This window comes from Trachemys scripta, chromosome 1 (assembly GCF_013100865.1).
Source record: "Trachemys scripta elegans isolate TJP31775 chromosome 1, CAS_Tse_1.0, whole genome shotgun sequence".
NCBI classification, from domain to species: domain Eukaryota; kingdom Metazoa; phylum Chordata; order Testudines; family Emydidae; genus Trachemys; species Trachemys scripta.
The window spans coordinates 341,132,608-341,144,422 of record NC_048298.1 but is presented as its reverse complement, the minus strand read 5'-3'; the positions used below and the strand labels follow the sequence as shown (position 1 = coordinate 341,144,422).

General features: G+C 41.6%; 1 protein-coding gene and 1 pseudogene across 1 annotated transcript; one reads left to right on the top strand and one right to left on the bottom strand.

Annotated features, from left to right (window-relative positions):
- Positions 1-2,116: 2,116 nt before the first annotated feature.
- Positions 2,117-3,772, top strand: LOC117871377 (olfactory receptor 1052-like). Its single transcript, XM_034759303.1, has one exon. The coding sequence runs from the start codon at positions 2,417-2,419 to the stop codon at positions 3,353-3,355; it is 939 nt and encodes a 312-aa protein (XP_034615194.1). The 5' UTR covers positions 2,117-2,416; the 3' UTR covers positions 3,356-3,772.
- A 5,739-nt stretch (positions 3,773-9,511) lies between these two features.
- On the bottom strand, positions 9,512-10,662 carry LOC117871378 (annotated as a pseudogene).
- Positions 10,663-11,815: the final 1,153 nt, after the last annotated feature.

Sequence of the window (11,815 nt, the reverse complement as noted above, 5' to 3'; positions counted from 1 at the left end):
CTCTGACTTACACACTTCAGATCTGGAATCAGATTCAGATCCGACTTCTGCAACCTTTGAGGATTTTCAGATTCTGGGCTTTGGCTACAGCCAATTATAGAGATAAGTCAGGGCTGTAATTTATTGTTGTTGTGTTATCAATTAGAGGTCAATGCCCCACTGTACTAGGTTCTCTGGAAACACATAGTAAGGGAGAGTTCCCCCCCTCAAGAGCTTACAGTCTATTAAACAAGACAGAAGAGGGTGGGCGAAAGGAAGGATTATTACCCAAATTTTACAAAGAGGGAATTGAGGCAAAGAGGAAATCTTTGTTTTGTCCAGAATCACATAGGAAGCCTGTAGCAGAGCCAGGAATTAATGGCCGATCTCAGAATCGTGCCCCTAGTGCCAGTCTGACCATTATCCAGTGTTGTGTATGCGTGTGAGTGGGGGAGGGGGGAAGATGGACACTGGGATCCGGTGGGTTCTGGTGTGGCCGATCTCGAACCATAAGGGGGAAATAACAATAATTATTTGCACTGCGGCAGCCCCAGTCATGCCCGTGTTTGTTTGAAAAATGTAACCAATGGGTAGCATTGGAAGGACGGAGGTGGTAGATGACACTGCAATAGCAGATGCGCCTCACGGTGTTGATAGCCTGTGAAGGGCCTTGGATTGAAAACAAGCTGGTTGTGTTTGATAAAATGGGGAAGGGGGAGCCAGAAGAAGGAAACAAATGGAGAAAGTCTCACTTTTGAGGCGTTACATAGTTTTGCCTTCATGTCTCTTCAGCCTTATTTCTTCTTTCTTTCTCTCTCCACTCTCCTCACACTCCTCTTCTATATAGCAATTTCTCCTTTTATCTCATTCTCTCACCTGTGGCTTCATGCAACCCCCCTATGCTCCCTCTTCAAGCATCCTCCCTCCCCCTCCTTCAGATCCTTGCCTTGCACATTGCTTTCCATTGTCGCTTCTGTGCCAAAATTATTTCTTCACCATTTCCCACCTGTATCATATTCCTGTGTCACGGCGAATGACCTAGAGAGATGAAGGACCTGGCAGTGTGTACCACTAGTAGGCATAAGAAATTGGGACTTGAGTCAAGTGGCCAGAAATCTCCTAGAGCAAGGATAGCATAGATTGAAGGCACAGTTGCCAATTCTCATGATATTTGGTGCTTCTCTTAAAGCCCCAGGTCCTTCAGTCATGTGATCAGTTAAGAATCTCCGATTTTTTTAAAGTATGTTTCTAGCCCTAAGGGTTGTTAAGAAAAGCTTGAAAACGTGACTCTCTCCAGGGCCCAGAAACATTGTTCCATTGCAATTTGCTGACTGAGTGAAATTGGGACATTTCGTGAAGAAGGGCCAATTTCACTGCAGCACCATGGAATTGAGGAAACTCTGCCTGCATCCGAATCCTGCCTGGTTTCTGCTAGTTCACCTGCCCAGCTCCTTTGCAACCTGCCCAGTGGCCAGCTAGCAACCTCAGAGCTTCCAGAGTCCATGGCCTTGGAGCAGACACACATGCCGATTGCTCTGGGGGCTGGGAACATCCAAAATTGTCAGTGTCCATGACTCCAGGGATCCGTTCCCTTTTTCAGAAACTTTTCAAAAACTGTGGGTTTGTTCCTAAACCAAATTCTGAAAAATAAAAATCTTGCACAAAACAGAATTATCCTTCCCTGCCCCATCTCTAAACCCCGTGTGTATTATTTTTTAAAGATCTCAAGATTTTAAGCCAATTGCATGATGTTTGGAAGCCTGAGTCATGGTTTTCAAATGCTTGAGATTAGCAACACTGCCAGGGGATGTGTTACAAAACAGTAGTAACCAAGTGACTGGGACATAACAGACATTGTAGTCATCTAAAAGGATTATCTGGAATAGGGTGACCGGATGTCCCGATTTTATAGGGACAGTTCCGATTTCTGGGTCTTTTTCTTCTATAGGTTCCTATTACCCCCACCCCCGTCCCGATTTTTCACATTTACTGTCTGGTCACCCTAATCTGGAAGGATTTAAAGTATGAGTGCTTTCTAATTTACCCTCAGTGAGCAGACAATATAAAGTACCAAGCTCAAACTCAAACACATGCCAGGTATATTTCATTGGAGAACATTTGTGATAATGGACATGAATCTGGAAACTCCCTATGGGGAACTTGATGCCTAATTCCAGTCAATTTTATGGAGACTTGGATGTCTAAATCTCCTAGACAGCCTTGAAAATCTCAGCCCTATTAAAAAGTGAGTGTAAATCTAAAGGTCCATCCCAACTCTTCCCAGACATCACGGCGGTTGGTTTCCTGTAAGATATTCACTACCCACATTCAAGCCCGGCGGTGTCATTCAGATTTAATTCATGCCATGAAATTTCCTTCTTCCATGCTGCTCACTCTTGTTATCCCGGCAGGTATGGTTTCATGCACCCCTGTATAAATGGCTGAGGGCAATCACAGCATAGTGACCCAGTTCATCCTCCTGGGGCTGACGGATCGTCAGGAGCTGCAGATACCCCTCTTCGCGGCGTTCCTGGTGATCTACATTCTTACGCTGGTGGGGAATCTTGGGATGATTGTGTTGATCAGGGTTGATCCTCGACTCCATTCCCCCATGTACTTCTTCCTCAGTAACCTGTCTGTGGTTGACCTCTGCTACTCCTCAGTCTTCGCTCCAAGGATGCTGGTGAATTTCTTAGTGGGGAGTAAAAGCATTTCTTACTCTGCCTGTATTGCCCAACACTTCTCTTTTGTCGTGTTTGTGACCACAGAAGGGTTCCTGCTGGCCGTGATGGCATACGACCGCTATGTAGCCATTTGTAACCCTCTCCTCTACACCGCTGTTATGTCTAAGAGAGTCTGTATTCATCTAGTGGCCAGCTCATATGTAGGGGGGCTCGTGAACTCACTGACCCACACATGTGGCTTGCTGAGGTTGTCGTTCTGTGGGCCCAACATCATCAATCATTACTTTTGTGACACTAACCCATTGCTGAAGCTTGCCTGCTCTGATAACCACATCAATGAGATTTTGCTTGTAACGTTCTCTGGAGTTATTGCCATGTCCACCCTCCTGTTTGTCATAATCTCTTATCTGTACATCCTCTTCTCTATCCTGAGGATCCGCTCCGCCAAGGGCAGGCTCAAAGCCTTCTCCACCTGTGCCTCTCATCTGACAGCTGTCACCATGTTCTATGGACCTGTGAGCTTAAGCCACATACAACCCAGTTCCAGCTACTCACTGGAACAGGAGAAAATCTCTGCTGTGTTTTATACCCTGGTGGTCCCCATGTTGAACCCCTTGATCTACAGCCTGAGGAACAAGGAGGTTAAGGATGCTCTTAAGAGGGTGATAGACTGGAAAAACATTCCCAGCTAATTTGTCACCATGACAATTCCACTCAATTGAGAAGAACAATTGGAAGAAGGGTAGGAGTATGCTCTATGTGTTACTGCCTTGATTTGTGTATCACAAATGTTGTACAAGAATTAAATGAAACTCAAAGAACTGATGTAGCATGTGGAAATTATGTTTTACAATTGCTTGAGAGGAACAATGTTACCTAAGGTCCTGTCATTATGTGGCTGTTGGAATATAGACACCTTTCCTTGTTTCTTGACCGTTAATCTATTTGAAATGGTGCCCTGCAAGGTTATCTGAGATTAAAAATAAAATAAACTTGCTTCTAGGTTTAATTTCTTAATGTGATGCTTTAATTAATGCTCAGTATGTAACTTGCACTATGAGAATTCAACGCTTTTGCTCTCTTTAGTGTCTGGGCCTCATACGGGCTGCCACAATTGATCTCTCTCCCCTTTATAGCAGCCCTTAACCTAGTTGAAGACTGTTATCAGGTCCCTCCTCGGTCGTCTTGTCTCAAAACAAAACATGCCCAATTTTTTTAAAACTTTCCTAATAGATCAGGTTTTGTAAACCCTTTTTGTCATTTTTGTTTTTCCCCTCTGGACTCTCTCCTATTTGCCCACGTTCTTTCTAAAGCGTGGCTCCCAAACCTAGACACAGAACTTCAACTGAGGCCTCACCAGTGCCAAGCAGAGCCATACAATCACTGCCTTGGTCTTACACACAACAAACCTGGTAATACACCCCAGACAGCCCTTTTCACAACTGCAGCTCATTGTTGGCTCATACTCAACTTGTGACCCACTTGAACTCCCAGATCCATCTCAGCAGCACTTCTCCTAGCCAGTTATTCCCCACATTGTATTATGCATTTGATTTTTCCTTCTAGAGTGAAGTACTATGCAGTTGTCTTTATATTGATCACATCTGTATTCATACTAGTGCTATATCCATCTATTCTTAACCAATGTTATTGTATATACTTAGGCTTGGAAGGAATAGATTTTTCTCAATAAATGTTGGTCATTATTGATTTCACCATATGCACACAAACCAATGAAAAAATTATTGCCATCAATAATAATTGAAATTTACAGATAGGCAGAATGAGAAAAACTGCAGCTTGAGAATGTATTAGAGTTTGATTTAAGGATATTTATTTTGTATATTTTGACATGTGATGTTGACAATTTGTGTTTTAACATTTATAAATCTTTAACTTTTTGAATCTCAGTGTCGGCTGTCATTAACAAAATTACGTCTGACCTCCCATTGTCTGATCCCCCATAATTTCCCGCAATTGTAAAGATTTAAACATTTAAAATAAAAAAGGCTTAAAAATACAACATTGATATTATCAATTAAAATTATAAAAAACTTAAAAATCAAATTCTGACAAGGCTCTAGCAACTTGTTATTCAGCTTTATTCTCAATCATCTTGTTGTCACCTTGTGTTGCTCCCCATCTGTTTGTCATCTGTACCGTTGTCTCTTATTTTCAGCTTACATTACAAGCTCCTTTGGCCAGAGGTTGTTTTTTTGTTATACGTTGGTACAGCACCTAAAAGAATGGGGTTGGGATTAAGCCCAATACTAATGAATTAATGAAGTAGTATCAATAATAATGGTCATGTAATGTTACTCCCACCAATGCTATATATTTCAGAGGGGTAGTCATGTTAGTCTGTTTCAGCAAAGACAACAAGGAGTCCTGTGGCACCTTAAAGACTAACATATTTATTTGGGCATAAGCTATGGTGGGCCAGAACCCAGAAGATTCCAGCCCACGATAGCTCATGCCCAAATAAATTTGTTAGTCTTTAAGGTGCCAAAGGACTCCTTGTTGTCAATGCCAAATAGTGATTTTATAGGCTTACGTACAGCAATGCTATAAATTGATCATATATTTTAAGGGCTGAAAAGGACAATGACATCGTTTAGTCTGACTGTATAACTCAGGTCACAATTCTATACAGTTATCCTCTGTATTAAGCCCATTAACTGGCATTTTATTAAGTGTATCTTCCAGAGAGCCATCGGGTCTTGATTTCACAGCAGCTGTAGCTGGATAAACCGTCACTTCCCATGGTAGTTCATTCCAGCCATTAACCACCCTCACTGTTGAAAATGTGAGCCTCATGACTAATTTGAATTGGGATAGTTTTACTCTGAGCAACACGATATATTGTTCATTAGAACTGGGGGGAGAGGGGAGTTGGACCAAAATACTTTTTTTCTGAGGAACACAGATTTGGGTTAACTGAAATATTTTATGAATCTGTGTCAAATGAGATGAATTGTTTTGCTTTGATCTAAAATCTCAGAAAAATCTAAAAGGTCTCAATATTTTAAGTTTCCCATTTAAAAGACTTTTTGTTTCAAAATTTACTTCAATTTTATTAAAAAAATAACAATTGCAAAAACAGCAACTGATCAAACAAAACATTTCATTCAACTTGTCAGTCAGCCAAAAAAATTGAAATTTTTGAAAAAAAAAAAATCAATTTGGATCAACCAGAAACTAAATTTTTCATTTATGTTTCAGACTAGCCAGCAACCCAAGAAATCAGCTATTCACAGAGCTCTTTTGATCATACAATTTTTTTTCTCATCATTGCTATACACTGATTAGCCCTATTCTCACCACTGACACAATTCTATTGCGTTAGGAACCGGACTCTACAGCTAGCTAATGTAACTCCCTACATGGCCGCATAGAAGAATGCCATTTTCCGGTTTAGTTTAATCCAGTAAATTAAGAGTGTCCATACCAGGAGCTATTCAGGAATAGCTCTAGTGCCTTAAATTCCCATATTACCTTGCTCAGGAATAGCTTCCCAATGCAAACAAGCCCCTGTTCTCACCAACACTGATTTAGAGCTTTACTTTCACCCCTCCATGCAGAGGTGGGACACTGAACAGCAAGGTTTAGCAGTTGGGAAATGAATTTATTTGATGTTTTTCCATCCCGAAGAACCCAATACAATTGGGCAAACATTCTGGTGTAGCTGAATGTGCATTTTTCTCTGAAAAAAAGTTTCAGCCAAAGAAGTTTGGCCAGCAGTAGTTAGGATACTTTCTTCCCCATGGAAATGCCTTACACTTAAACTCTGCGAGGTAGACTTGAGCCAAGGGATAATAGAGTTTAGCCCATTGTGATTAATGGTGAGAGGACATAAATCCACTGAAGCACACTCAGACGCAACTTCCTCCGGGATTCAAGAGTTGACCCGCTACCCAACCCCATTCACGGGGGTTCTTTTTATCTTGCATTAATAAAGTTTCAATGAAAAATATTAGAGCGCAATATTGGATCAATCATAGAATCATAGGATTGGAAGGGACCTCAAGAGGTCATAAGTCAGTCCCCTGCACTCATAGCAGGACAAAGCACCATCTAGAACAACCCTGACAGGTGTTTGTCTAACCTGCTCTGAAAAATCTCCAATGATGGAGATTCCACAACCTCCCTAGGCAATTTATTCCAGTGGTTAACCACCCGGACAGTTAGTAAACTTTTCCTAATGTCCAACCTAAACCGCCCTTGCTGCAATTTAAGCCCAATGCTTTCTGCACTGGAAAATACTGATTCATCAAAAATGAAATATTCTTGTGGGAAAATTCCAGTTTCAATGAATTACTCATTTAAAAAAAATTGAAAGAAAAAAGAAGCTTAAAATTGTCTAAATGTTCATTTTTGACATTTTCAAAACGAAAAGTTGCCTTTTTTTAGTTCAAAATTAATGTTTCAAAATGTTAATTAGCTCATTATTTTGTTTAATGTTCATATCATTTGAACTATTGGAACAAAATATGTTGATTGATCAAAATCAACTTTCCCCCAGCTTTTTGGTTTGTGGAAAAAAGGAAAATATCAGCTTTGGGGATGGGACATTTTTAAAATCTCCGAAATTTTCATGGGACAGGAAAACCATTTCCTGCCCAGGTTTAATCTTTGGTTCCAAACTAAAATAATCCACTCAGTGAATAAACAAGCATCTCCCCCAGCCTCCACTAGTAGAGGTTTTATACTGTATTCAAACCTGAAGCCAATTCCTTATGGAAAATTTCCATATCATTTTATTAGAAAAATATGTCAACGTTCTATAATATTCTTACACCGACTGTAACTGAGCATGCGGCTGTATCCAGTCAATGAGTGTTATGTATTGCGGTATTAATGTTAACGGAATACATGGGCCAAGCAGCTAGCTACATTTCAGGGCCCTGGGGATGTTCCAGTTGGAAGTAGAAACTGATGGGCTCTGGTATTTTGTTTTAATGCAGTCTCCTGTTTCCCTGAACTCAGGAGGTCCTAAGAAAGAAAGGACCAATTTTTTACTTTACCACCCCCAGCTTATGTAGCCGCAGTGACAGAAGCTCTCTCTAGCTTTTTCCGGGGTTATGCTGTGCTCATGCCTACTGCATGGCTCTCTCACTTTTTAGTTAGTTGAGATGGTCTGGAACTGTTATTAATGCTGCTGTTGTTGAAGTCTGATCCTGCTTTTTAGAAGACAAAACAAGAAAAGACTCCGATTGACTTCAGTCAATATTGGTTCAGACAGCAGGAGTTTAAGTGGGGATATAAAGGCACCAAACTCCCATTCCAGGGAGTTGTCCAGGGAACTGGATGTCTAACTGCTCATTGAAAATGTGTATTTGCTCATGGGCAGTGGTTGATTGCACGATGGGGTTTCTAATCCTGTACCGGTATTAAAGTGTTGAAAGGAAAATAGTCCTTTTATGTTATGGCACTATAGTGTCATTCCATTTTGCACATATATGGAAAAATCATAAGCAGTATTCCTAGGAGCACAAGAAGTGGATTTAAGTGATCGATCATTCAGACAAAACTTCCCTGGACTAACCAGAGCATATCCAGTATGAATATTCAAATGTCACCGTGTGTAGGAAGCTTGCTGGTGCTATGAATATTGATAGCCGCATCACACTAGTACTTCATAATGTGTACTAGTACATCACAATCGTACATCATTATAAATTGATTGGACTACATTCATTCTTGATCTGTCCTCATATCATTCTCTCAAGACAAGGGAGTTACTTCAGGGACGAACCTGTCTCACTGTTTACAAAGTCCAAAGAAAGCCAAAGAAAGCAGACAATTGATATACACCTCTACCCCGATATAATGCGACCCGATGTAACACGAATTCAGATATAACGCGGTAAAGCAGTGCTCCGGGGGAGGGGGGGGGGCAGGGCTGCACGTTTCGATGGATCAAAGCAAGTTCAATATAATGCAGTTTCACCTATAACGCGGTAAGATTTTTCGGCTCCCGCGGACAGCGTTATATCGGGGTAGAGGTGTCATTTCAGGATTGCCAGAGAAACTCTTTCATAGGTTGGAGAGAAGATAAATAAACAAAAGCCCTACATAAAACGGCAACAGTTTTCAATGAGTAAAACCAGTGGTTCTCAACATTCTCTGGCCTGTGACCCCATGTTAAACAGAAAAAAAGGTTTGAGATCCCTCTTAAGTTTTGGGATGCTCCCCTTCCATCTAACCGTGAAGACAGGGAGGCTGGTTGTGATGACTGGAAACAACCTCCTCTGTTGAGAACTCAGGAGTAAAACAACGTCCTCTTCATATCGGCATGATGCAGCGGTGAGAGAAGATACTCTGATTTGGTGCAGGCTAGCTCTGAATGACGAAGGTCAACTCTGCATTATTCAGACTAAGTCCCTAAGCTCACCAGAAAGGACTTTTCTGGGGAATTTATCATTACACATTCCGAGAACATGGCCGATCGACCTAAGCTGAACTTTGATAATCGTTACCTCAGTTCTGGTTGCTTTGATTCAGTATGTTTAACAGTGCCCTCCACTGGATGAAATCTCAGAACCGAGGAAGGATACATACAATCTTCTCATCCTCTCACCGGAACTCCAACCTGGCCTAAAACATAACAGGCAACGGCAATTGTCCTTTAAGCCAAATGTCAGAGCATCTTGCTGATTCTGCATAGTGTCACAGACCCTCATTCATGGATCTTAAAAACAGCAATTTCTAATATTGTATTTGACTGGGTTCCATTATATGATTTTCTGTACATCACATGGAGTGGCTGAGTCATAGAAATAAGGATAATGACAGAGAACTCACTCTTATTCCATCTACTGTTTATTGGTTAAAATATAATGATTATAATGACCAAGAAAAAATCTTCTTGTATATCACCCTTTTAAAGGCATCATTTACCTCCTTGTTTCACAGGCTGTAGATCAGGGGGTTCAACATGGGGTCACAAGGGCATAAAACACAGAGGTAACCTTGTCTTGGTCCATCACGTAGCTAGAACTGGGTCTTAAATATATACATATCAGCGTCCCATAAAACATAGTGACGACTGTCAGGTGGGAGGCGCAGGTGGAAAAGGTTTTGCGTCTCCCCTTGGCAGAACGGATCCTGAGAATGGCCAGAAGGATGCACATGTAGGAGATTAGGACACCCAGGAAAGTAGTCATTCCAATTACAGTAGAGAAAGTGAAAAGTACAAGGTCAGTGACATGGGTGTCAGAACAGGACAGCTTCAGCATAGGGGGCACATCACAGAAGAAATGGTTGACAACATTGGAGCTGCAGAAGGACAGACTGAATATAAATAGAGTTTGCACAACTGAATTCACAGAGCCACATACATATGTACAGCCACAAACAGGAGACAGTGTCTCTTGGACATAATGGCTCTGTATAGCAGAGGATTACAGATAGCTTTAAAGCGGTCATACGCAATCACAGCCAGGAGGCAACATTCATTGGTCACAAAGAAACAGATGAAGAATAGTTGTGCCGCACACTCAATCAAAGGAATGGTTCTAGTCTCTGCTACAAAGGTCATTAGCATCCTGGGAGCTATGGCAGTGGAATATCCAATATCTACAATGGACATCTGGTTTAGGAAAAAGTACATGGGGGTATGAAGTCGGGTTTCAACCATGATTAACGCTATCATCCCAAGATTCCCCATCAGGCTGACCACATACATCACTAGGAACAACATAAAGAGGGGGATCTGTAGATCTGGATGATCTGTGAATCCTACGAAAATGAACTCGGTCACCATAGTGTGGTTTCTCTCTGCCATTTATTCCAGAAATGCTCTCCTCTGCTGGTGAAAAAAAAAATAAAGATTAGAATTAATCACTGGCCAATAAAGTACTGAGTACAGATCCCTCATAATCCCTGTGATTGTTCCTGGGAAACAGTGTATAAACATAGGAAAGCTGAAATACATCGAAGGACACTCCTAGGGAATGTTCTCTTTGTATTCCCCACATGCTTTCCATTACAGATAGGACATGTTCCAGCTACAGAAATATTGTGGACTCTGTGTTAGGGTGACCAGATGTCCTGATTTTATAGGGACAGTCCCAATTTTGGGGGCTTTTTCTTATATAGGCACTTATTACCCCCCACCCCCATCCCAATTTTTCACACTTCCCCTCTGGTCACCCTACTCTGTTTTAATATGCATGAAACCATCCAGTGGGTCAAATCTTCTATAAAATAAGAGATACATAGATTGGGAGTGTTTAGTTTAGAAGGGAGGCAAATAATCTATCAATGTATGCAAGTAATCAATGCTATAGAGTTTATTCATGGTGTTTGATTTTCTCTTCCTAATCAAAATGACCTCAAAGGGCACAAGTGATGCTCAGTGCCCCTTTTATATAGGTGCCTAAATATAGGTTTAGGACCTAATATGAGGCAGCCCCAGTGAAAAAGTTTGGTATCACTAAAGTGTCACTGTCCTATTGGAGTCAGTGTATGTTTTACAGACATTCTTTGTAACTACATGCATTATTTTTCCTCCCTGTTACAAATCCTCCTAGAGGTAATAACACTTGTAGGTGGTGTGGACTGTAACTGATTCTATGATTACTTTTGACTCAGATTCACAGAGCCTAGAAATGAGAAAATGCATCTCCTAGGGATAAATACTAAGTTAACCTGTGGAACTCCTTGCCAGAGGATGGTGTGAAGGCCAAGACTATAGCGGGGTTTTAAAAAGAACTAGATAAATTCATGAAGGATAGGTCCATCAACAGCTATTAGCCAGGATGGGCAGGGATGGTGTCCCTAGCCTCTGTTTGCCAGAAGCTGGGAATGGGCAACAGGGGATGGATCACTTGATGATTACCTGTTCTGTTCATTCCCCCTGGGGCACCTGGCATTGGCCACTGTCGGAAGCAGGATACTGGGCTAGATGGACCTTTNAGACAACAGCAAGGAAGGTAACCAGTGCCTGGCCGGAGTGACAAACAACCATCAGTCGCCATTAGCCAGCAAGGGAGTTACAAGTCAATGACTCACCTGCCTAAGGCCACACCAGGGGAATTGCTCAACCTTGCTTAGTGACTCAGCAGTGCCCATGAGACATGCCTGGACTTGTGTTCTCCAAACACATGGGACTGAGGGTATAAAACAGAACACAGTGGCCCAATGCTGGG